This window comes from Meriones unguiculatus, chromosome 8 (assembly GCF_030254825.1).
Source record: "Meriones unguiculatus strain TT.TT164.6M chromosome 8, Bangor_MerUng_6.1, whole genome shotgun sequence".
Taxonomy (NCBI): domain Eukaryota; kingdom Metazoa; phylum Chordata; class Mammalia; order Rodentia; family Muridae; genus Meriones; species Meriones unguiculatus.
Genome location: NC_083356.1, coordinates 22,091,895 through 22,118,324, shown reverse-complemented (window position 1 = coordinate 22,118,324; position 26,430 = coordinate 22,091,895). Strand labels below are relative to the sequence as shown.

Genomic DNA, 26,430 nt, shown 5'->3' with positions numbered 1-26,430 from the left:
AAACTTATGAGAGTACCAGCCAGGGGGAGGGTGCCTGGGAATCAGTGCAGCCCCACAGAAGGGCTGGGCAGGGTTCGTAATTTTTTATTCAAAAATTATGGAGTTGGCTGAAATACAGTTTAAAGGAAGCACAGGCCTGGCATGTATGAGCCTCCCATTCGTCCAACACACATATACAAGTATTTTAGTTGGCAGAGTGCTTGCTTAGCATAGAAAGCCCTGGCTTCCATGCCCAGCACCACAAAACCAGGTATGGTAGTATATACCTGTAATCCCAGCACTCAAGAGGCAGAGGCAGGAGGATCTCTGTGATTTCCAGGCCAGCCTGGTCTGCAGAGCAAGTTTGAGAACAGCCAGGGCTCTGTTACACAGAGAAACCTTCTCTCAAGGGGAAAAAAAGTAAGAGTTTAAGGCTAGGGGGTCGAGAGATGACTCAGCAGTTAAGAGCACTGGCTGCTCTTCCGGAGCAGCCATCCTGGTTCAATTCCCAACACCTTCTTCTGGCCTCCTCAGGTACCACTACACATACATGGTGCACAGACATACATGCATGCAAGTAAACATTCATATCCGTAAGGGACAGACGGATATGCAAACGATATGAAATGCACACCTTTGATCTCAGAACTCAAGAGGTAGGTTTGTGAGTTCCAGGCTAGCACGGAGATATAAAGTGGAACCCTGACACCGCCCCCAAAAAAGTTTCAGGCCAGCCTAGGCTACATGAGATCCTGTCTCGAAGGGGGAAAAAAAAGGAGTCACGTGCTGTCATGTGCCTGGCTCTGCTCTCAGGGCACATGAGTGCAGCTTCCTCTCAGGGCGGTATCCACTGAAGAGGCAGGCGATGCCTTGCAACCATGTATGGACAAGAAGGAGGTGACACTGGGGAAGAAGAGACAGGATAAAGGTCAGGCCCACACAGGGCCACACAAGGCTGGAAAATCAGACCATGGCAGCTCCCAACACCAGAAAACTACCTGCCGCTCAGCCGGGGTGGAGGCTGATGGGTCTACTGAAGAGGGTGTGACGGACGCAAGAGGATTAAGGGAGGACACGAAGGAGCTAAGCAGAAGGCTCGAGTCCTTCCCTGTGAGACACAGCAGAGCACCACACGGGGGACGAGTGGGGATTGCAGGCCTGGCAACCCCTGTGTAGACCTTCCCACCAAACCTGGGGTTTCTATCCATGGAGGGGCCATTTAGAAGTTGTCAACCCAGCTAGAGAAGCTGTAACTGAGAAACAAATGAGCCAGAGGTGGGGCTCCTGCCTCCGGGCACCTGGGAGGGTGTCCCGGGGTTCCCCATACCAAAGCATGTCTGTAAGGGGACACTCGGGTTATCCATCCATTAGGGACAGATGGACAGCCAGGTGGGGAAGAGGAATCCAGATCAAACAGAGGCTCCAGGGAGGAACTGAAGAACGATGTCCCTGTCCCCCAGATCCTAGAAATGAATGGGGGGGTGCACCCCCTTTGCTCTTGCGGCCCCAGCTCCCCAGGCCTCCCTCAAGTCCCACTGTGTGTCCTCACCCTCATAGCAGTCACGGATGGTGCTGAAGTACACGTAGTACTGGTCGTTGGTGAAGAAGAGAAGGCTGAGCCAGGAGTCGAAGGCATAGATGGGCACGATGAAGAGGATTCGTACAATGTGGCGCTGCTCGTTGGGGCGGCTGTAGCAGCGCAGGTGCATGTAGATCTGGGCGAAGGGCACCAGTCAGTCAAGCCCTACTGCTGCCTCCCCTGCCTCCCTCCTGCCTGTCCGCCTGCTCCCTCCTGCCTGTCCGCCTGCTCCCTCCTGCCTGCTCTGTGGGAGGAGAACGGCCCCTTCCTTGTCTGATGGCCTGATGCAAGTTTACACATCCTGAGCCTCAGTGCTGCTCTATAGAAGTAGATGATAAAACTTCCGTCGTGGGAGTCAAATGGAAGGTGTGGCCGTTATCTGCAGGCCACCTTCAGCTACAGGGGACAGTGAGGCCACAGTGTGGTTGAAGTTGTGTCCTCCATGTGTCCTCTTGTCCGTTCTGCCTTCCCAAAGCCAAGTTCCCAGGGTCTCACAGCGGCAGCACTGAGGGAACTGAAGGGCCAATTAGGGTCACCTGGCCACGGCCCCTCTGCCTCGTCCCTTAACAGATGCTCGAGAGGGTGGGGCAGACGGAAGCCTCACTCTGGAGGACACAGACACACTTCCAGGCTGTGGGCCTTGGCGCTGTGCTCACGTCATGCCTGGTTCCTCAGTCTGCTGAACCAAGGCAGTTAGGAGAGCAATGTCCCCTGGGAGGCAGGAGAGGCAGTGCAACTCTGAGGAAGCAGAGCCAAGAGCGCAGCCCCAGTGCCTGGTCCCAACTCTCATGACATCACTCCTGGCCCGGCCCAGCCCTAGCTGAGGAAAAGGACAAAATATTCCCATCCCCCGTGAGCCAATCTCCTTGGACATTCATAGATCTACAAGAGACTGAGATGTGGCTGGTGAGGGGCCTAAGTAGACTCACCAAACCTCCCTCTTGACCTCCCCAGAGGCCATGAGTACAGCAGACAGGAGACTTGACTGCGCTCCCTGAGCTGCCACCCCCATAGAGCGACCAGCTCCTCAGCCACCTCCCTCAGGCTCTCAAATCTCTCCATTGAAAGGCACGTCCAACATGTACCGTGCCAACAGCTACTGATCGAGGCAGATACATGTCTGTGTGTCTCGTCAGGTTCCTGCTGCTCTGGCTGCTGCAGGGGGGAAGATGACTCCAGACCACCCGCTTGCAGCTGAGCTGGGGTGTGGGAGAGAAATCCTGGGAAGCAGAGCTTACGCTGCTGTCGCCTGGCTTGCCTAAAGCGTGCTTTGCTCGACTGGGGACCACACTTTGTTAGACCGGGCCACTTAGGGAGGTTACCCCTTCACTCCCAGGTACCTGGTGGCAGGTGATGAGGAGAGCTGTCCACACAAAGAAGCCGGAGATGGCCTGGGCGGCGGGGGTCATCAGGAACATGGGCTGCTCCATGGCTGTGGGACTGCCCTCGGGGGTGGCAGAGACGCTAGGTGAGGCTGCTGCGGTGGTGGGTGCTGCTGGGTCGGGGGCCAGCGCAGCCCCCCTCACTGTCATGGTTCCCAGCAGCAGCACGCTCCCTGAGAGAATGCCTTGGAATGAATGACGGGCTGGCCTAGGGAAGAAATCGGAGTGAGAAGAAGCGTTAGAACACTCTTCCGGGTCTGTAGCACTGGCCCCTGCCATGTTCTGCCCTCGCCCTGGCTTCTCTAGGCCGGTACACAGAGTCCTTGTGCTGTTCTGAGACCTTAGTCACATCAGGACCTTTGTCTGCCAAAAGTCCCCAACATTCCCTAGAAAGTTAGGAGAGGAAAACATGGCCGGGAACGCAGGGGGACAGAAAAGCACTGCTCTACAGCTGTCAAGAACAGCCTGGCCCACCTGCTACCCTGGCAGTCCCCAAGTTCTGCTGTTGCAAGCTGGAGCCTAAACAGTCTCCTTTCACTCTCTTTTAGAGGACAGTGTTGCTATGTATAGGCCAGGCAGGCCTTGAGCTCACAATCCTCCTGCCTCAGGCTCCCAGTGTTGGGATTACAGATGTGCACCACCCTGATGAGGTAAATTGTTTTCGTTGTTGTTTGGTTTTGGGAAACAGGGTTACTTAGTGTAGCCTCAACTATCCAGGAACTCACTCCATAGACCAGACTGGCCTCAAAGTCACAGAGACCCGCCTGCTTCTGCCTTCTTAATGCTGGGATTAAAGGCGCGCACCACTACTACCTCGCTTGGCAAAATTGTTTTACTGCTATGGGCATCTACCTGAAGGGCCTAGTTTTTGAGATTTCTCTCTGAATTCCCTAATGGCTACCAGCCAGCCATCCCTTGGGCCCAGCTGTGCTATCTTGGAGATTTTAAGGCTCTTCCCAATTTGTGTACCTTCAAACTACTGAATCCAGGACTTCACATATGCCAGATAAGCACTCTACCACTGAATTGTACACCAGTCCCTAAGAATTACCTTCTAACTCAGCATAGGAATCCTCTTTCCTAAAACCCAGCCCAGACACTCCCCCAAACGGACCCAGCAACCCATTTCACACGCCCTTACTAGTCTCTAGGGAACACACGGTCTGCATTCTCTCCATGTGTTTATCTTCCTGCCTTTTCGGAGGCTCTTTCAGTACCCTATTTCGGTGTCTGAATCCCCAGCACCCAGGCCATTTGTAATGCTCAACTTCATTACCGCCTTTCAAGCCCTATTTCAAGAGCGTGTGAGTGAGGTGCCCCCCACACAAGGAACAAGGCCAAACTGAGGGAATGGACATCAAGGAACTTTCCAGTGGGAAGGCGAAGTGGGGGGCGGATGGTGCCTCTGTGGAAGCAAAGCCTTTCTAGATAGAGAGCTGGGATCCCATCTGACATGAAGAAGGAACCTCCACGTGGCCCAGAAGAGCTGCTGTCAGGTACCCACCAGAGGTTTACCAACAGGAGCAAGGCTGGGCCAGAGGCCGGAGTTACTTTCAAAGAGCAAAGCTTTCTAGGATCATGGGAATGTGTTCTTGGGAGTGCGATGCTTCAGACTGACTGCCACAGTGACAGCACTAGGAGGCGGGGACTTTGGGGGTGATTAGGTCTGGAGGGTGGAATCCTCACAAAGGGGATTAGTACTCTGGTGTGAGACCCCTTTCCTTTTCTGCAACTTGGAGACAAAGAAGAGTTGCTTGTGAGCAAGAAATGGGTCCCACTGGACAGCGTGCTCAGTGCCTAGATCCCAACTGCCCAGCCTCTAGAACTGGGAGGAGCAGGCCAGCGTCCGGGGTTCTGCTGCAGCAGCTGGAGAGGAGTCCAACTGCCCCTCTACCCCAGCTTCGGAGCCCTGCGAGCCTTATCCTCTTCAGTGCTGCCACCTACTGACAACAGTGACTGCCACCCAGCCGTCAGGTGACCCGGAAGACCAACCGCCCAAACCATGACCCCCGCCTGCACCAGTGGAGCACAGCTGAGAGGGTAAGTGGAGAGACAGGGCACTTCCTATAGACTCTGGAGAAGAGGCTGGCCTGAAACGTAGATCCTGGCTTCATCACCGGCCCAGATGGCCAACTTCACAGTCCCTTCCCAACTGGGACCTGGCCAGAGCCCCTTACATTGCTCTTCTCTTTCATATAAACAATCCCTAACCCACCAACCAGAAGACAGATTCAAGACTCAAAAACGGAGAAAGCACCTAAATTGGGAAACTCAAAAATGGAGAAGGTGTCTATATATAAAGATTGGTGGCAAGTTCTGGAAAAAAATAAAATAAAAAAAGATGCCGTGACAGCCTAATAATAGCTGCTGTAAGGCACGGCTGCCAAGTTGAAAGCCAGCGCCTGAGACATTTCTGTAGAAAGGTTTGCACTGTGAAGTAACGTCTTTGCCTGTCACCCTAGATTAAAAGAATAAACATGGGGGTGAGCAAGCAAGAACAAATACCCCTAAATCTCCAGCATTTCCCCCCAAATATTATCTCATGTTTGTTTTCTTTCCCCTGATGGCAACTTTGAAGTGACATTACCTACATTTTGGAACTAGAAAAAGACATGGAACGTGGCTTACAGTTTCCTGCCAAATGATTGGAAGGTTTCTAGAACATTCTCTCAGGCAACAGTTAAAGCAATGCCCTCACTCACAGACACTGGTCCCTGGCCCCCTGGAAAGGCTGGTGTAGACCCAAGACCCACACGGAGGCTGCCGACCACATCTGCAATCCAGCCTACATCACACTAAGCTCTTCGAACTGTTTGTTCACAGTGTGTACCGGAGAGGAGGGATACTGGGTCCCACTGTTCCACACCTATGACAGACAGAAGTCTCCTGGGAGGAAGCACTCGCCGGCCTAGATCCCAGAATAAACAGAGCACCAGCTTGGCTTGGCTCAGCTCAGCACCTGAGCCTCAGCGAAGCAAGAGTGACTGTGGCTGGGGTAACCGCAGCTGGTACGGACCCCTCTGGTCCACATGGTCTCTGTGGTTTCCCATGTTCCTCAAGATGAAGGGAGACATACAAGACAAGGCTCAAAATTCCAGGTGTCCTCTGTGTACAGATGTGCTTGCGTGTGCATGCAGTTGTTTTTGAGGCAGAGTCTCTCATTGGCTTGGGGCTTTCCAATTCAGCTACCTCTTCTCCCTGTTTTCTACATGGCTTCTGGGATCAAACTCCAAAGCTCGCTCTTGTGTGGTTGACACCTTGACCACGAGCCATCTCCCCAGCCCATGGTTCCCACTCTTGGTTGGGCAGCTGTCAACATTCTGCCAGGGCTGCGGTAGAGGACTGCAGGGGTACAGGGCCTCCTCCAGGGCTTGGGAAGATCCGGCTTTGACCTTGAGGAACTCACAGCTCACACTCCTGCACCGCTGCACAGTGCGATGTGAAGGTTGCATCCCGCCACGCTGCTGAGAGGTGACAGCCTGGAGGTCAGTGTGGCCATGCGTCTGATGGGCAAGGACTTAGCAGCAGCATCTAAACACAGAAAAGTCTAAACGCACCGCAGCTAACGTCAAGCTCTGAAGACGCTGCACAGGATTCCCACCAGGTGAGAATTCTTGATCTACAGTATTCCAGGGCAACTATGTAAGTGACAGGGGTTTCAGTTTACAGAAACCCCAAAGATAAACAGGCTTACAGTTAAAAGTGGCCATCGTAGGACTGGCAAGTTGCTTGGGTAAAGGCACTTGCTGCCAAGCCTGATGACCTCAGTTCAACCCCTGGAACTACCATGAAGGTGGAAGTTGTCCTCTGATCACTCCTCACATCACTCACTCACTCACACACACACACACACACACACACACAACCACACACACTCTCACACATTCGCACTCACACACGCACTAATAATAGCAATTATGACAATAAGTAAAATGGCATTTTAAATGAATTCGGGCATAACCATGAGAACCCTGACAAGGACAGAACAGGCAGACTGCAGGGATCAACAACACACTTACAAGGCCTCTAGGGTAGCAACTGCCAAAATAATTAGCAGGGCCTGATAACGGCGGAAAAAGCAGGAGCTGTAAAGAGGGCCTCTTGCAGGACACTGAAGGCCGCCTAGCCTCTGCTGATCTAGGTCGGCTAGTGGTGAACACGACACGCTCTGTCCAGCTGTTCACGACCACCAATTAGTCTGTTTCTGCTTCAGCCTTTCCTCCTGTTACTCGATGTGGATTTCTGTTCAGATAAATGCTGTTTGCATCATTTCAGGCTAAACCTCAAATAAGTGCTTTTCTGGTGGTGGTGGTGCTGGCAGGGTCTCCCCAGGTATCGCTGGCTGGCCTGGAACTCAAAGAGAGCCACCTGTCACTGCTTCCCGAGCACTGGGACCAAAGGTGTGTACCCCCAGGCCTGGCCCTAAATAAATGCTTCTTTATGTGAGAAAATTTTAATGTAAAATGGATTGTGGGTTTTTTTTTTAATTTGCTTTGCGACAGGGTGTTAACATGTGGTGCAGGCTAGCCTTGGAGGAGCAGCAATCCCCCCCTGCCTCAGCCTTTCCTCCTGTTACTCGATGTGGATTTCTGTTCAGATAAATGCTGTTTGCATCATTTCAGGCTAAACCTCAAATAAGTGCTTTTCTGGTGGTGGTGGTGCTGGCAGGGTCTCCCCAGGTATCGCTGGCTGGCCTGGAACTCAAAGAGAGCCACCTGTCACTGCTTCCCGAGCACTGGGACCAAAGGTGTGTACCCCCAGGCCTGGCCCTAAATAAATGCTTCTTTATGTGAGAAAATTTTAATGTAAAATGGATTGTGGGTTTTTTTTTTAATTTGCTTTGCGACAGGGTGTTAACATGTGGTGCAGGCTAGCCTTGGAGGAGCAGCAATCCCCCCCTGCCTCAGCCTTTCTAGTGCTGGGACTACAGGCATTACCCACCGTGTTCACTTAGACCTTGGAGTTTAGTTGATTTTAGATTTTAATTTTTTTTAATGTAAGAGTTGTATGAATATTTTGCCCGCATGTATGTATGGGTACCACACGTGCCCCTGGTGCCCTTGGAGGTCAGAAGAAGGCATCAGATCCCCTGAACTAGAATTATAGATGGTTGTGCGCTGCCGTATGGATGCTGGTTCTCTGCAAGAGCCATGGATGCTCTTAACTGCTGAGCCATCTCTCCAGCCCCAGACTGGGCTTTTAATACAAAGTGTAAAACTATAAAAGACACCAGGTGTGGTGGCACATACCTTCAATGCAGCACTCAGGAAGCAGAGGCAGGCAGAACTCTACGTTTGAGGCCAGCCTGGTCTACAGAGAGAGTTCCAGTCATTAGGAGCTACATAGTAAGACCTCCTCTCAAAAGACAGGGAGGGGGAAAAGAGGGGAGAGAGAGGAGAGAGTAGTGCACATACAAATATGGGTGATTATGTTAATTGAGGTGGGAAGGCCTGCCCACTGTGGGTGACACCATTCCCTAGACAGGGAATCCTGAATGGTCTGACACTGGAGAAAGCAAGCTGGACACAAGAACACATGTATTCACTGGCTTCTGACTGAAATGTTGAGCAGCTGCTTCAAGCTCCTGATGCCTCGGCCTCTTCACCCTGATGGACTATAACCAGGAACTGTAAGCTACAATAAGCTCTTTCTCCTTTAAAAAGCCTGAGAATAGTCCATATATGAAGACTGAATAAACTGCTACATCCAGACCTCAGACTACTCAGCATTAAAAACGAGAGAGACGGCCTGGTAGTGGTGGTGGTGGTAAACATCGTTAAATCCCGGAGCTTGGGAGGCAGAAGCAGGTGGATCTCTTGAGTTCGAGGCCAGCCTGGTCTACAAAGTGTGTTCTAGGACAGCCAGGACTACAGAAAACAGGCTAAAACTCTGTCTTAAAAAACAAAAACCTCAACACTAGGTACAAGAAGCCCTCTGTGTTGGCCAGGACTATTCAGGAGACTCCTAAAACATTCAGCCTATTATTATTAGCCTTGGTTACACTCCAGAGGTGGAAGTTAAACTCCTATTGCTGAAGACACCATACACTTCAGACACACGGCCCAGTGGTCCTGAGCTGCAAATGGCCTGAATGTCTGTCTCCTTAAGGACTAACATCCACAGTATCTGAAGGCCTTATTACATAAGCTTTCAAAAGAGGGAGGCAACCAACAACAGTCCTACCCAGCTCATCAACAACAACCAGCATGACGCTATAACACTAAGGATACAGTAATGGCACGAACACTGTGGCCGCTACCAACAGCTTGCTAACTGAACTTAAGACCTGCTCAAAAAGAGAGAAATCATGCCTGGTACTGGAAACCTAGCCAAACGAAGGAATTTAAAAGGTAAGGTATCAATACACGCCCCACTGGGTTGGCCCCAGGGCATTATGCTCAGTCAAAGCAGCCAAGGCCGAAGTCAGAAACGGTGAGTCCATTTATGGAATATTTTCAACATGACAAGGCTATGAAGGTGGAGCTGAGGTGAGCGGTCAGCAGAGACCAGGGACAATGAGAAAGTGTTGGGCAAGCAGGTTCCTTCCAGTGAAGAAACAGCTGCCGTCTTGACAGTAGTGATGGGCCCACAAATCCACATGAGATAAAGCACACAGAACTACAGACACAGGCACTCCTTCAGGCAGCCACACAGGACTAAGTCGATAACCTGATTCCCATCGTGCTGTGGCCCCCCTGAACTACTCTGATGTAGCTACAGCCAAGGAGGATGTCACCAATGGTGCCACCATTTACACCAGGCCTGTAACTTCCTGCGGGTCTTCCTTTGTTTCAAATAGAGGGTTCGTTTTTGTATTTTAGTCTGGCTTTTTGATCTTAGATTATTTTATTTTATGTGTATGAGTATTCTGCCTGTATATGCGTTCTGTGCACAAGAGTACCTGGCATCCTCGGAGGCCACAGGATGGTGTCGGATCCCCTGGAAGTAGAGTTACAGATGGTTGTGGGCCACCGTGGGGGTGCTGGGAACTGAACCTAGGCCTTCTGCAAGATAAACAAGTGTTCTTAACTGCTGAGCAATCTCTCTAGCCCAAAATAGATTTTTTAAAATCTAGCATGTAGAGATGCATCTTAGTATACTATATGAGTCAAAAAAATAAATAAATAAAATAACATGGTGCTATATCCCCACCCCATGCCCACTGCCCAGGGTCGGCCTTAAGTTCCTGTGTCCTGTGTTCCCAGGATCCTCCTCGGGTAGGGGGAAGCTCAGTTGGCAGCGCGCTTGCCCAGCACCTGAAGCCCTGCGTGCAGCTCTCAGCACTGCACAGAAGTGGGCATGGCGGTCCGCAATGGTAATGCATGGGGGACAGGGGAAAGGGCACAGGGCTCCAGGTCATCCCCGATACAGATCAAGTTCAAGGCCAGACGGGGCTACACGGGTCTCTGTCTCAAAAAGGAAAATAATAATAATAATAAAAAATTCCTCCTGCCCCAGCCTCCCAGAGCCTGAGCTCGATACCCCTTTTAAAGTGAAGAGAGAAAGCGGAGGAAGATCGTATAGGTAACTGCTGAGGGCCACTGTGGGGGAGGGAGAGCAGGTTCTGCGGCGGGTAAGGAATTTTCCATCAAGAAACACTCAGAAGGCCAAACATCAACCCCACCCCACCCGCCAAAGTTAAAAGTAGACGACTGAGGAGGTGCCCAAGGGAGAGACTGTCTCCCACTCAGAAAGGCAATCTGAGTGGCCAAACCGAATAGGGAAACTGAGGTTAGACTGTGCTAGGTGCTCTGTCTTAAGCACTGAAAGAAAGGAGCAAACTGTCCCTCGGGTGGACATTAGTTCTACACTGCTTGTAGGAGGCGAGCTTCCCAGAGCTGCCTGCACAGTGTCCTCAGACACATCTCTGTGACGCCCCTTCACAGGACAGAGCTGCTGTCTGAGAGGCCCAGTGGTATCACTGTAAGAAACCGCAAGCATGGGAGGCTCTGTGCAGGGCTTTCTAACCAAAAATAGTGTATCTGGTAACAATTGAAAAAAAAAAAAGTTCTCAACCCTGGACTCCTAAGATACTATAAAATAGAATTTTCTGCTGATTAAAAAAAACCTCCCAGCGAATCTGAGCGTATTTTGAACGCTTGTGTTAGAGACTCTGAAGCAAAGGCCTTCTGTTTGGTTTATAAAAACATCTGACTGACAGGAAATGGAACTGTACCAGCTAAATTCTGACAGCTCCTTTGCACCGTCAGTAGCCGAGATGGAACAGGGAGCAGCCTGATTTGAGAGGAGCCACAGGAAGAAGCAGCGGCCAGTGCTGCTGCGGCAGGGCAGGGAGCTTTGTCAGGGAAGGCAGCCACAGAAACCAGGCGCGGGGACCCGGAAGGCAGGGCTGGGCCTTCCAGATGCTCCCTCCACAGCGCTGAAGCTCGCCTGCCCAACAAGCCAGCCTAGGAAGCCTGAGAGCATGTGCCGTCCTCAATGCCATCTTCGGCTTGTCCTCTGACCTCTCTGTGGAATGGGTCTTACAGATAGGGGTCCCCGGAAGGGTAAGTTGAATAGATGCTTGTCAGTACATCAAAACCCAAGTATAGGCGGCACATGCTCTTTATTTCTCTGTGGATGTGTGCTGTTTACGTGTGCACCCCTGTGTACATGTGCAGAGGCCAGAGGAGGGTGTCAAGTGTCCTCTATTGCTCTGCCTTATTCTCCCGGGACAGGTCCCTCACTGAACACGGAGCTCACTATTTTCTGGCTAGACTGACAGCAGGCCCTACCAGTCCTAACCCACTTGCACTGGAGTTACCAGCATGCGTGTCCACGTCTGGCTTTTCACATGGGCGCTGGGGAGACAGACACAGGTCCTCATGACTACAACAGAAAGGGCTCTACCCACTGAGCCATCTGACAGCCCAAGTCTGTTTGTTATGTTGTAGCCATTTTTAGACCTGGTAGCCTTGTATGTAGTAGCCTTCCTATGTAGCCTTGGCTGGCCTGAAACTCAGAGATCTACCTGCTTCTGCCTCCTGAGGGCCAGGATTAAAAGTGTGGTGAGGTTGGGGGTTCTGTTGTTGATAGAAGCATGTACTCAGTACGACAGCGAGCCAACGCTGCTGACACTGTCATCTTTCTGAGGTCTCTGTCCTTTATCTCCCAGCACAGTCCCTTAGCCCCCTCAGTCCCTGGCTGCAGATCACACAGAAAGTAAAGCCACGCCCTTGCCTGACCCTCCCAGTGGCCCACCTGCCAGTGCCCGCTCTCAGCCCACCACCCACCACTCACCCGCCAGCGGCAACCCTGCGGAGGCCAGGCCTCAAGCTGGCACTGCCCCAGATCCTCAGTCAGGTGGTAGAGCCGGAATCTGTGCCGTCACCTGAGCTGGGCCTGAACAACTGAGCAGGCTCTTATCTTGGGAGCAGAGCAAAGGTGCGTACTGTCCTGTTGCCATGGCCTTTGAGCCAACGAGCTTAGCAACCAGAACTGCACACGCTTTCAAAAGGATGTAGGCCTGGAAGCGTGGCTCAGTGGTTAGAATGGTAGCTTAGCATGCACGGCACCCTGGGCTCCATCCCCAGGACCCTATAAACCAGATGTGATGGCTCACTTCTGTGATCCCAGCACTATAGGGAGGTGGAGGTAGAAGGCTTGAAAGTTTTTTTTTTAATATTTATTTATTCATTATGTATACATTCTTCTGCCTGTATGTACACCTGCACCAGGTCTCATTGTAGATGGTTGTGAGCCACCATGTGGTTGCTGGGAATTGAACTCAGGACCTTTGGAAGAGCAGGCAGTGCTCTTAACCTCTGAGCCGTCTCTCCAGCCCCGGCTTGAAAGTTTTTAAGACTAGTGTTGGCTACAGAGTGAGCTGAGGCCAGCCTGGGGTGTATGAGGCTGTTCCAACAAAATTGAATACCTAAGTAAATAAATACAGCATTGCATATGGTCTGACATTCCCGAAGGGGTCTAGGCAACCCCCCGAAACCTCCCATGCACAGCACGCCCATGGAGAAAAATGCAGCTCACCCGCCTAGTAAAACCTTTTAGAGGTTATAATTAGTCTCACATCAATTCAGGTCAGATTTTTGCTGCGAAATGAGTCTGCTGCTGACTGAGGAGGAGCCTCTGGGGTTTCTGTGAGATCTGGAGTCTACCGTGGTGGAGAAGGGGCATGGCTGGGGAGGCCCTAGGGCACAGGGACTCACTTCTCCACCTGTGACACCCCCTCTAAGCCTGAAATCCACTCAGCATTGTCATAAGGGTGCTGTGGTCTTGACTCCCCAGCGACCACCGTACCTGGCCTCCTTCCCAGCCTCCTGTCTGAATAGGAGCAGCAGAAGCCCTGTCGCCTGCATGTGAGCACGCGCCTAGGGTCCAAGTGCTTCTCCTCGGCCCTGGTCCTCAGGGTCACGAGACTGCTACCTCTCACCTGGCCATAAAGAGCACCACTGCCCCCAGGCCGGGCCCACTCCAGCACAATCTGACTCGCTGTGCTCGGTGCTAAGGCCAATACTCCTGTCTCCCATGTTCTCCAGCCCCATGAAGCCAGGCATGAAGTAGGAACATGGGAAAAGGCAATTGTGTTAGCAACTGAGCAATGGGGAGCCTGGTCTTGGAGCCACCCAGCCCGCTCTGTGGGCTCTGTCCTGGACCCTCCCCACTGCTGACATTCCGAAGCTTGGCTTGAGCACCTGGGTGTGTGGCTGGCGGGAGGGTGTGGAGAGGGCAGAAGAGGGAAGCTGAAGCACATCCACTGTCCTCCAGCTTGCAAAGGCCACACCAAGGAGAGCAAGGACTCTTCCAGCAAGGTAAAGGCAGGTCTGTGGTTACAGTGCCTTCACCAGCTGTAACGCTCAAGCAAGGGGCTACTGACATTTAGAGTAAGGAAGTTCCCCAGTTAGGGCACTGACTGAAGGTAGGCTCACTCCTGCCTTCTCCGTGACAACACTGCAACCTTCTGGAGGTCAAAGTTCATGTCTTAGGGCACCTGCTTTGGGGACTGGAGTGTTCTGCCATTCTCATTAACAAGCTCTGTCCATCCTCAGCTGCCTGCACATGGCCACGTTCTGTCTTATCCATGGGTGAATCTTTGCTCTTCTGGTCTTTTCTTCCACAGCCTTTTCAACTATGATGCTGTTTGGTCACTTACCGCCTGCCTGGAGTGAGAGGAGCTCCAGGACAGCAGGGTGCATGGCTCTGAGGGCTGGCTGACAGAGAGGGTGGGGGCTAGAATGTATCAGCTGAACACTTACTTGGGGACAGGAGACACACATGGAAAATAGTGTGAGGCAAGCCTGTGCCCTCTTGATGTTTGAGCAGGCTGTGCCAAGACTGCCTCACACAGGGGCAGTGCAGGGCATTGGACAGGCCGCATGTCGCGCTCTGGAGCTCCCAAAACCCTCTGGCCACATGTGAAGTGGATCTTATCTGGTCAGAGCACCCAAACAGATGAGGGTCTTGGGCAGAGCTCCTGTGGGACCACCATGACACAAGGGCCTTGGGCCTATGGCTAATGGGAAAAAAGGAAGCAAGCTGAGCCAAACCTAGCTCAGAATATAAGGAGTAACCAATACAATATCCCCTCCACCTTGCACCAGAAGGTCAAGGGAGCTGAATCCCACCCAGAAGAGGCTTGAGAGCACAGAACACAGAATCAGAGGGGAGCGGGAAGGAGGATCCAGAATAAAATTCAGCCAGGCCCTGGTCAGTGAATTATGCCAAACTCAGAGACCCACTCAGTAAACCTCCTCTCCCCCAATACCACTCACACCTGCAGCGTCCTCTGGGAAAAGACAGGGACGCTGGTCCCTGTGTGGGAACACCCTCCACACACTGCCCCACCATGCTGCCTGACCCGCCCTCTTCAACCTTGAGCCCTGAAGCCACGTCACTTACACCTGACTGCAAGCTCTGCCCCTCCAGCTGTGTGTCAGGGGCAAATTATGCAACCTCTCCCTGCTTGGCACGAAGGGCACATGGACACACCCAAGTCAGAGGCACTTCGAGGAAAAAACAAGGCTCGAGCACCGCAAGCTGCTGCCATTACTATTATTGGTCTCTCTGCCACCACATCCTCCTTTCCCAGAGGGGTGGGGTGGGGTGTCACATTCTCTGAACCCAGGCTGGTCCTGTCTCTAGTCACTGATTTTCTTTAAATCCTGTGTATGTGTAGGTGTGTGTGTTTGTATCTGTACACTCGTGTATGATGTGTGTGTGATATATGTGGAGCATATATGAGGTATGTATGGCATGTCTATGGTGCATGTAGTATATGTATGCATGTGTGCGTGTGGTATGTTAATATGGTGTATGCATGTTTGGTGTGTGTAGTTATGTATGTGCGTGGTATACATGTGTGGTGTGGGGTGTGTGTCTGTGTGTGCGTGTGTGTGCATTACACACGTGCAAGCAGAGACCAGGACGGTGTCAGGTATTCCTTCGAGGAAGGGTCTCTCTCGGAACCTGGAGTTCATGTGTTTGGGCTAGGGCGGGCAGCCAGCAAGCCCCAGCAATCCTCCTGGCTCAGACCCCCACCTCCCCCCCACCCCAGCCCTGGGCTGACGAGCACACAAGAGACCACAGCCAGGTCTTCATGGTTGTGCATGCAGCAAGCACTCTTACCCACCTAGCCCTCCTTCCAGCTTCACCCCAACTTTCCCCTTTTGGGGGGAAAAGGTCTCACTATAGCCCAAGCTATAGCACTTAGGGTGATCCCCCTGCCTCAGCCTGAGTGTTGGGTTTATAAGCATGAGCCACGACACCCAGCCAGACTTTTGTTCATTCATTTCAGATCTGAACCCTTCTAAGCTGTAGCCATGGAGAGCCTGCTCAGGCAGCTGCCACCCACGGGCCAGGCCCACAGGCCAGGCTGCACGGCAACAGGTGACCAGGGGCGTCTCTGGAATCTGAATACACCCAGAGAGGAGCTTTACTCTTGTTTGTCTTATCCCCTGAGGAATCACCATTTTTACCCACCTCCCTCCCCTTCCCAAAGGGGCTCACTTGAATGCTGCCATCTGGGCTCCTGAGCCTGTGGCCTGGGAATGAGGAGCCCCCTGTGTCTCTAGGGCTGCTCAGCTAGATCAACCTCCAGTGGCTGCCTTTGGAGGGAAGCTGACCCACATCAGAGACAGACAAGAGCCCACAGGCTGGCCCTTCTCCAGAGGGGATTAGAGAAATGGTGGCTGGCTGGCAGCTGCCAGCTTCGCCTGGCGAGCCTTCTGAAAAAGGTCACATGCCTCACGACAGGACAGGGGTCTGCTTCTCTCACAATTCTATTCCCATCAAGACACACCACTGAGGAGGCTCCGTGTGCCCCTTCTCCAAAGCCCACGTCCCCACCAAAGTCTGAAGTGGGAGGAAAATTTATCCAACCTGGGCCTGGTTGCTGCTTGGGGGCAGCACCAGAGGAATCTAAGTCCTGCCACAGGGGATTACTTAATTCTGTCTTGAATTCAGTGTTTTTGCTTTGCCCTTCTTTGAGGGCTTTGTTGTTGTTTTGTTTACTTTTTAAGGATGAATTTGACTGTATGTATATGAATGTTTGCATGCATGTTATATCTGGTTACCACATGCATGCCTAGTGCATGCGGTGAGAGGAGGGAAATGGCTCTCCTGGAATTGGAGTTAGGATGGTTGTGAGCCGCCATGTGGGTGCTAGAAAAGGAACCTGGGTCCCTCTGCAAGATCAACAAGTCCCTTAACCACTGAGCCATCTCTCCAGCCCTAAATTCAGTGGGGTCGTTTCTTGGTTTTGTTTGTCGGTTTCTCTAAGACAGGGTCTATAACTGACCTACAACTCTCTATGCAGACAAGGCAGGCCTGTCTCCGATCTTCCTGCTTCTGCCTCCAGAGGGCTGGGATTAAAGGTGTGCACCATCACCGTGCCCAGTAAATCAGCATTTTTGTTTTTAGAGCGCACCAGGCTGAATTCTGGTCACTCAGTTCTCTTCCACACTGAGAACAAAGACATCAAGGTGCAGCCTCTAGGACTGAGCTCTGGAGCTTCTCCAAAATGTCGGCTAGCTAAGATCCCCTCCAGCACTGAGCACATGGCTGCAGAATCCTGAACCTCAACATTCCCACTGCCTTGCGGGAACAGGCCACCTAAACAAAGACTGCTGCAGGTGCCTTTCCCTGGGACCTCAGCGCAAGCCTCAGCCCAGGCTCAGTGGGTGGCAAACCTCAGCCAATAAACTCCATTCACAAATACCAGCCGGCAGGCAGCCCACCCCTGTGCACACCCACAACGGAGGGAGCTAAGGGCTCAAGGCAAGATGCCTGTCTACACAGGGAGGGCTGTGTAGTGTCACGTTCAGCCAGTGGACACCTCCACGGCAGTGGAAAAGAACAAAGGACGGCTGGGCAAAGCTGACACATGGCATGGAGGGGGGAAGCCAGGGACCAGAGAGACCTGCACAGCCATGCGCCTGATGCTCCAACCAGGCAGAGCGAGTACTAGGTGCTGAGTTGTGAGCAGTCCTTACTTGGGAGGCCTGGGGTGGAAAGTCCCAAGTGATAGCAGCAGGGAACAGAGGTGGCCGTGAGAAGGGCAGAGGGCAGTGTGGAGCAGACACTTGTGGAACTGGTACCTGGAGCTGCTGTGGGGGGAAGGGCAGCAGCCAAGGAGCTGGGTGAGCACGGGCATGGAGGCAGGCGGGGCACCAGGGACGCCAGCAATGCAAAAACCAGCTCATGGGGGTGGCTCAGAGGCCACCACGGAGGGGTCTGGGACACCCAGGGCTTTAGCTGCCCACGGGGGTTGGGGGGGGAGAAGCCCAGAAGGTTTCAGAGAAAGTGAGCTGACCGCAGCAGGGATTTAAAGTGACAAAGCCAGCCAACAGCAGTGGGAAGCTGGAGGTCCTATTTACTCAGGAACCCCCACACCCTGCTCAGACCCTTTTGTGAAAACTAGATGTGTTATTTTCACTGGATGAGGTCAGAGGCCCAAGCTCATAGGCTGGCTGCCTATGAACAGGTGGCCTTTCCTGGCCTCCCTACACTGGGCGAGGGTTAAGTTTGCTCAAAGCCTGTTTGATTTTTCTGCAAAGGCTATAACATTCACATGTTTCAGCCAAGCTGGTTGGGGAGCCCTTGTTCCTTGCAGGTGGAAGAGGGCACGCAGGGCATTCAGCAAGCAACGGCCAGCACACCCCACCCCGGAGGCAACATGGTCCCCAGCTTCTTGTGGCTACCCAGAGACCCTCTGCACACAGGAACACTTCCTTCACTTCATAGAGGGGCTTCTGGACACAGTGTCCTCCACCTGCCGCTTTCATTCAGTGGTTTAGCTACTGTGACAGCCCCTGAACCCTCTGCTGCCTCTGCTGTACCTGCACAGCAGTCCGTGGTTGCACAGGCCGAAATCCGGGTCTCCCTGTAAAGAGCTACTGAGGCTGAGTCCAATCTTTGGCTATTTCAAAAGCAGGAGCAATGCCTAGCCGTGTAAACCCATCGCTCTGCTTATGTGGTAAATAACACTTCTGTAGGCTGATCCCTCATGCAGCTCCTGGTGGTTCAGAAATGTACATTTCAGACACGCGAGACAGAGGTGGAGTACACTGCAGTCGTTCACCTAGGACACGAGTCTTAGTGTTGGGAATCACACTTCAGGTGGGGAAGAGGGTAAATGGTAGAGAAATGCTGGGTTTTCAACACCCACGGCTCTGTATGAGGAGATGGGACTGGACCTAGATTAGACCCAACTTGCTCAATGCTCTTCCCACGAACTTGCTCTCCTCACACATATAAGGAGACTCGGGCCTGGGGATGTAGCTCAGTGGCAGAGCCCTGGCCTAGCAATGCATAGGCTCTGGGGTCTGTCCCCAGCACTGCCAAAAGGGAAGGATGAAAAGACTAGACCCAGGCTGTCAGCTCCCAGTTCTAGCTCTGATGCCCTGATGAGCACAAATGGGTCACCAAGACAGCCAGCTAGAACGGATGTCCCTGAAAGAAGGTGCAGTATAGAGGGGTAAAGAAGAGTGACACAGAGAACCTAGGGTCACTAGCTTCCGGTCTAGCCTTTCCGAGGGAGAGAAACACACCTCTCATCTCACCTCGTGCCAAAGCTGTGGGGACGTCACAGTCACGCAAACACACTACATGACACTCGCCCTCCCTGCTCCTGGCCCTTCACTAACTGTTACGTAACCCGTGTGCCCGACAGCCAGCCCATCTGAGCAGCACTCTCCACCAGCCAGTCATGGAAGATGGGGGCAGCCTCAGGCAGGAAGCCAGGCGTCCTCCCTGAGAATGAGGGCAACTGAGGACATGTAGCAGGCAGGATGGGGCTTCCTCCTCTTCTCCAAATCAGGCCCAGCTACTAGAGAGTGTGGATGAAAGAAAAGGTCTCCTGGCCCCGGCTGAGTGGGAGAGACCTCTGCAAGAAAGAACCAGACAGTCCACACACGGGCTCTGCTCCCACAGAGACATCTAGGAACTCCAAAATATCAAGTCCCCTTGACTGCACTAGGATGGCTGCTTCACAGAGCAACGATTCAGTCTTAGCAAATCCAGATGGTCATATGCCTGCTCCCTTCAGTCACACCGTAACACTCATGCATCATACAATGCCTTCCCGGAAGTGAGTCAGGACCCCAAACCATACAAGAAGACTCACCCTACCTCAGTGCTACATCATCTGCTGTGTCCCGGGCCTCTGTGTGCGCGCCGCACGGCCCTCCGTCTGAAGATCCTACCTCCCTCTCCAACTGCCATGATCTACCATCCAGACAGCTTGGGCTCAACTGCTCATCAGCCCACTGCGGGCAGAACAGACTGCTGCTGCTTCCGGGTCCCCACAGCTCAGCCTGGGCCCTCATTACACCTTCTCCGCCTCTGGTAACTTGGTATGCCAGGCTTTCCCAAGAGGTTACATGCTTTCTGGGGAAGAGCAACGTTGGTGGTCACTAAGGCCAGGGGGAGCCAGAAAGCCTGGTTCTTCCTTCCTCAGGCCATACGCAATTCGTCCCGAGTCTCAGCCTCTCCATCTACAGAGTAAGAATAATGAATCTCAGGGCCAAGGCCACTGGGAAGTGTAATTTGTAAAGCCCTACACAAATCATATTGAGGACGGAATTAGAGTGATTACATGCCAACACTATAATATAAAAACAATCACACGTGCCACGCCTTTGCCAGCACCCAGCACCGTGCAGTGCAGGCACCCATACTGGGTGCTGCTGGGATTCCCCCACTCACTGCTAACAGGAGATAAACGGAGATGGAGACCAGGCTACCGCATCGCCTTCAGAGCTTTTTCTATAAATGACCGTGGGCCCTGGGGAACAGCTGCTCCCTGCAGAGTGGAGGTCCTCAGCCATTTGCCACAGGACAGAGGCTCTCTTGGTGTGGCCTGTCCACGGAGGTTCATCAGGAGAAAATTAGAGGTACATATCCCTCAGGGATGGAGAGGCCATGTGATCTGAAAATCCCCTTTGGGGTGACAGGTGTAATTACCTCAGGATGGAGGGGGAGAGAGGGGAACACCCATCTGGGGATGGGCCATGACACCCAGGTAAAGGGCCTGACAGTCTCAGCAAGAGGAACAGTCTTTACAAGAACACCATCCAGACTTCAGGTTGTGAACGAAACAACAGGTGTGTGTAACCATCTTCACAACTACATGACCTGCCAGCCCTCCGAACCATGAGCCTCACCCAGGTAACCTGGCAGAGGAAGGTGAGCAGAAGGGGTAAGATGCCCACTGTGAAGTGAAGCTTGGGAGCAGCAAGCGGCCCGCCCATGCCACTACTCCAGGTTCTAGTTCTGCCTGATGCCCTGCCCATCCTTCATGCCGTGGCGTTGGCCAGGATGGAGGCTGGGGACCTCATCTTTCCCGCTGAACTTCAAGCCAGGCACTAGGACCCTCACCCTCTCCGCCCACGGCCAACTTTTTAACAACCTAGGCAAATGCTCGCGACCCACACTCAGTAAACAGTGAGGCGGCGTAAGCTCCTACCTACAATGAACATCAGACGCAACAGCAATTCCTTCTTTTCCTGGGGGGTGTGGAGGGGCTGGAAAGGGCCCCATGTAGCCCACGGTGCTTTAATCAACAGGAGCCACTCCGCTGGCACCGGCAGGGCCCAGACTGCAGCATAGATCCACGCCGCAGACCTTCCGGCCATTAGCGTTCACCTCCTCGCGTGTGACTCTAGCACAGAAGAGCTGGAAGTGACGAGGCTCAGACACAAAGGCCTTCTGGGTGGGATCTTCCCCCTCCGGTTTCCACCCCTGCCCCCGGCCCCCAGAAGGAAAAGGAGGTGTCTGCTGGGCTTCCTGCCTTAAACGAGCCTGAGGCTTCCCTTACCCGCTGTAGGTAGATACTGGGCACTGCTGGGTCCCAGTGATAGGACCTCAGTCGTAACAGACAATCCTGTTCTCAATGGGGCATGGTGGCGCACACCAGCACTCAGGAGCTCCAAGCCAGCCTGGGCCGCACAACATCTTGCTTCAAACACACAGGGTGGTACACACTGCTAATCCCAGAATTTGGGGAACAGTGACAGGTAGATCTCTGTGAGTCTGAGGCCAGCCTAGTCAATGTAGAGAGTTCCAGGCTAGCCAGGGAAACACAGGGAGACCTTTGTCTAAAATAAATAAATAAATAACTGTCAAGTAAATGAAAAATAAATCAATGGGCATGGTGGCACAAGCCTTTAATCCCAGCACTCTGGAGGTAGAGGCAGGTGATCTTTGTGAATTTGAGCCTAGGACAGCCAGGACTATGCAAAAAAACAAACAAACGAACAAAACATAAATTAAAAAAAAAAAACAAACAACAAACAAACAGGGTGACCCTGTTCTGATCACCATGGAGGAGCCATGGTATATCAAGGGTAATTTCAGCCCCCTCCTGAGTGGCAGTGCCATTAACTGTCCACTGTTCCACGTGCTCACTCAAAACTCTCAGCACCTGCACTCAGCGCAGGCTTCATGCCAGACAGTGACGGCAGGAAGATGCCCACTGGAAGTCACAGGACGGCCACGGCTTGGGCCACACTGTCACAGCAGCACTTAGAATGTGATGCGCACAGGCCGCCTGAGTGCTCAGGCTATGTTCCACTCCTCAACACCCTCCACTGGGGCTTCCTCCTCTCTGGGGTTTAAAATACTGCTGGCTGAGGGCTAGATGGCTTAGGGTTGAGAGCACTTACAGAGGACCCAGGTTCGGTTCCCAGCAGCCACATGGCAGCCCACAATTATCTATAACTCCAATTCCAGGGGATCCAGTACCTTCTTCTGACCTTCCTGGGTATCTGGCACACACGCACACATGCAGGCCAACGCTCACATGTACAAAATAAAAATTAATAAATCTTTTTTTAAAATGCTGCCAGTGACTTGACAGTGTGTTGTACAAGGCACCTCCTTCACAACCTATATAGCAGAAATAGCCCAGGAGGAATAAAGAGGAAAATCTAAAACCAGAGGCCTACCGGTTCCCTCCATGGAGCTCCCCATTCTGCTTCTTCCCTTCCTGGCCTCTGTGAGGGAGAAATCACGTCGGTGAATGTGTATGACAGTCCTGTAGGTTGGTTCTGTGACATGAACTCAGATTGGTTTTGTGACACGGGCTCAGTATGAGATACTCCCCCTGCCCGAAACCCGCGTCTTAATTGTCACTGCATCATCAAAGCGCCTGCCCAGGCAAGAACGTGCCCTCAAAGCATCCACGACAACTGAAATTGTCCTGCAGTTAGAGTCTCTCTCCCTAGCTGGGTGCAGTTCCTCACACTATGCCTGACACACAGGACTCCTGAAGAGATTAAATAGCCTACAAGGAAAGAGCAAAATCTGGGGAGAACGGGAAACAGAGCTTGGTCAGCGAGGTACTGAGTTCAATCCCCAGCACGCATGCAAAAAGCTTGGCCATGTTTGTGCACACTTGTTATTCCAGACTAGAGAGGCAGAGACAGGCAGGTCCCTAGGGCTCCTTGCCAGCCTACCTACCTGAGAGCCTCAGGTCCTACTGAGAGACCTTGTCGCAAAAAACAAGGTGAAGAGGAACAACAAGGCTGACTCTAGCTACGGTTCACATGCTGTGCCCTACAGCAACCACGGGGACAGCCTATAATGCCTTTGCCATTGGTACTTGCATTCTACAGATGAGGCAAACTGCAACTCCTGCCTTTCCCTAGGCTGGCCTAGAACTCACAAAGATCCATCTGCCTCTGCCTCCAGAATACAATTAAAGGCGTGCACCACCATGCCTGGCTACCTTCATTTTAAGAAGCGTGAATTATAACCTGGCAAGCAACCCGCCCAAGGACAAGTGCTAATAAAAGCAAGGATTTGACCTGCAATTCCTAATTCTCTTTCCAGGTCACCGGATCTGCTCAGCTCATTAGCTCCCTCTCTCTTGCTCCAGCATTTTCAATGAGTTTACAATGTCTCTAATTTGAAAATTAGTTTTATTATTACTATTAGTATTTGTGTGTGTGTGTGTGTGTGTGTGTGTGTGTGTGTGAACGTGAGTGCCGAGGCACACATGTGACATTAGAGGACAACTTTCAGGAGTTGGCTCTCTCCTTCCGCCACAGGCTCTTGGGATCAAAGTTGGGTCATCAGCCTTATACAGCAAGTGTTTTTTCTCACTGAGCCATGTTGCTGGCCCAGATTCCTGAACTCTCAACCGATAATACCCAACTGGGCATTCTCCCCCCAGCTCTAATGCTCCCATCCTTCAGCCCACCAGCCCCCACCTCCTCCAGAGCTGCGCTTCAGCAGGATGGAGTCTCAGTCTAGAGAGGGGATGCCACCTTACTCCACATACTCTGGTAGGACTGGCAAGTCACTGCATTAAATGCCAGCCAGCCTGGCACCTGGCAAAGCAGAGCAAGCGCGTCCTCTCGGAGCTACACACAGCTTGCCTGGCCCCAGTCCTGGCCCCTGCTTCTTCCCACCTGTGTTCATAGGCTCCAAGCATGGACCGTGGGTGACAGAGCAGAGCTCCCATGAGAAGCTATGACCCTGGGAAACTGGGGAGAATCTGGAGCTCAATCCCTAAGAAAACAAGTTCAGGGCTGGCTCAGCAGGTGAAGCGCCTCGCTGGCATATGCAGCATTACATAAACTGGGCAGGGGGCTCACGCCTGTAATCCTGGGCATCGGAAGGTAAAGGCAAGAGGATCAGAAGTTCGAGGTCATCCTCAGCCACACAGTGAGCTCAAGCTCTGCCTGGAATATATGAGACCCTGTCTCAATAAAGGAAAAAAAAAAAGTCTCAGTTGTTGTCAGTGGAGCCAGACGACAGAGAGCAGAAGAGGCCAGTAGGATAGCAGAGGCAAGTAACCTCCAGCTCAAAAGATGCAAACGTAAAACAGAAGCACAGAATAAAGAGACACCAGGGACCAAAGGGCAGCAAACAGGAAGGAGGCAGGCCATCTTGGAGTTATGTGCCAGAATAGAGGAAGCAAGATGCAGGGTGATGATACGGCCTCTTGACACAGGGCTGTGCATGTCACTTCCTCTCCAACATTCAAAGGCTCATTGTTGACCACATCAGGATCAAATCCAAAGCCTCTGAGAGGAGAGGAGTTACAGGCCTCCACGTCTGCCTGGAGCTCCTGTGACCTAGAACCCTCCTCTTCTTCCTCAGTACCGCACCCTTAGTCCTTGAGGACCAGGAGGGCACTGGGCACACACCCAGGCCAGAGGGGAAGAGCAAGGCTCAGAGACTGAACCAACTGACCTGTGATATGAAAGGTGGCAGCCCCATCTCACCTGAATGGTGGAGAATAAAATAACTCATGAAAACACTTCGAACTGTGCCCAGCACACAGTAAGTGCTCAAGAAACAAGCTGCTGTTCCTACTGTCCTCTGGGCCCCTTCAGAGTCCACTTCTTGCCCCAAGCAGAACACTCTCTCAAATGTATTAGTCACATGCTGGGCTACCTCAGGCAACCACAGCCTTTGACAGGGAGCAATCTAGGTCTCCGGTCTCTCTTCCCTGATGGCCAGTCAATTCAGGGCACACAGGAGGCATTCAGTACGCACTTGCTGCCCTAAAAAGCCTTGGCCAAGGTCCTGGGGCAGACCCCACATGGAACTCTGATGGCCCAGCTCCAGGCCTCCCAGCGCTCACACCAAATCCCCAGTCTCGTTTGCTGCTACTCGCTTTTCAAAACAATAAAGGGCTGTACCCAGCCCTGCCTAACAGTTTCTACTCCAGGGAATGTACAGAGAGAAATGAGCACAGCAGGGACTGGAAATAGCACTGAGCCCCTCTCGGGGAGAGGACCGGGCAGGCCAGCTGGCAACCAGAAGCAAAACCTCGAAGACAGAGAGTGGGAGAGCGCTGAGGACATGGCTCAGCGGCATCGCCTGCCTGGAGTGCCCAAGGCCCCGCACGGGACAAAAAAAAAAAAAAAAAAAAAAAAAAAAGAGAGAGAAAGAAATAGAGAGAGAAAGAGAGAGAAACAGGAAAAAGCAGCCCGCAGACAGGAGTCCAGGTCCACAGAGCTCAGCCAATGGCTTGAAGTGGGACTCACACCCCTCCCACCTGGAGCCTCTTCTACTTCTCCTATACATCCCATCCCCTGAACAGGACACCCAGGTCGCCTATGGCTCTTGGGGAAATATTTGGGGCCTCTCCACCCACACTGGCCAGTGGGGGTCACCATCTGTGTCTACCACCCTAGCAGACTGGGGGCCTCCAGGGGCAGGTACCAGATCCTATTCCTCCGTGCTCGACTCCAGGGACGGCAGCGAGAGCACTGGGTGAGTGCAGCAGGGCCTGGAGACAGCCAGAGCCTGGCACACAGTAAGTTACATGGCAACTTGGCAAGACACAGGTCCTGACTCAGGGATGATGGACCCTCCCAGAACCTACCAGTATCACGCCGACAAGCGAATCACAAATCCCCATCCCACTCCGCCCCCCTCGACCTGCAGCCTCAGTTTCCTCACCCACAACTATGCTCAATACTCCCACAGCTGCTGTGAGAACGAACTGGGAAAAATATACATGAAAAGCAAAAAGCCTCTGAGGAATGTCAGTCACCTCGACTCAACTGTCCTTTGTGCTGAACTCTTTTTTTTTTTTTTTTTTTTTGCTGGCCTGTTTCTCCCTCACCCCCAGACAGCACTGACCCCACCTCTGCACGCCTCTGCCTTTGTCTGGTGTTTCTGGAACCCCTATAGTTACTTATTTCCAAGTCTGATTCTGCCCAAGCACCTGAGAGTTCCCGGATGCCTGGGATCATCATATCTGTGTGCAGGTGAGCATCAGCCTGGCTTCTGGGGCTTCCCCCACCCCAGGGTTCCAACTCTGGAACCTCACAGAACTCTCAAGATGTTCAGATGTGCAAGGTCCAAAGGCCCACCAAACTTGCTAACAAGGAGAGGGATGCTGCAAACAGCCTGTCAAGAAAACCAGGCCTCTGAGACCTGCACCTCCCCTGATGTTTCGTGTGTGTGCGCGTGTGCTGGCTGAGTCTGCAGCACTAGCCTCTGGGGCACAGATTGTTACTTCTCTCCTTACATAAAGCACCTGGCAGTCAGATGAATAATACATGGGCCTTCACCTCG

At 52.6% G+C, this 26,430-nt stretch overlaps 1 protein-coding gene across 6 annotated transcripts in view; it reads right to left on the bottom strand.

Annotated features, from left to right (window-relative positions):
- Tmem184b (transmembrane protein 184B) overlaps positions 1-26,430 on the bottom strand; it is a 41,789-nt gene that overhangs the window by 14,552 nt on the left and 807 nt on the right. For 2 of the 6 annotated variants that reach the window (XM_060389046.1, XM_060389048.1), the window contains exons 2-3: positions 2,899-3,148; positions 1,529-1,694 (exon numbers count right to left, since the gene is read on the bottom strand). In XM_060389046.1, the coding sequence (XP_060245029.1) occupies positions 1,529-1,694; positions 2,899-3,090 (358 nt within the window). In that variant the 5' untranslated portion in view covers positions 3,091-3,148. Of the gene's footprint in view, positions 1-1,528; positions 1,695-2,898; positions 3,149-9,841; positions 9,945-20,857; positions 21,041-22,337; positions 22,386-26,430 lie in introns of those variants that run through there. The other 4 variants (XM_060389047.1, XM_060389049.1, XM_060389044.1 and 1 more) reach the window with 4 other exon arrangements.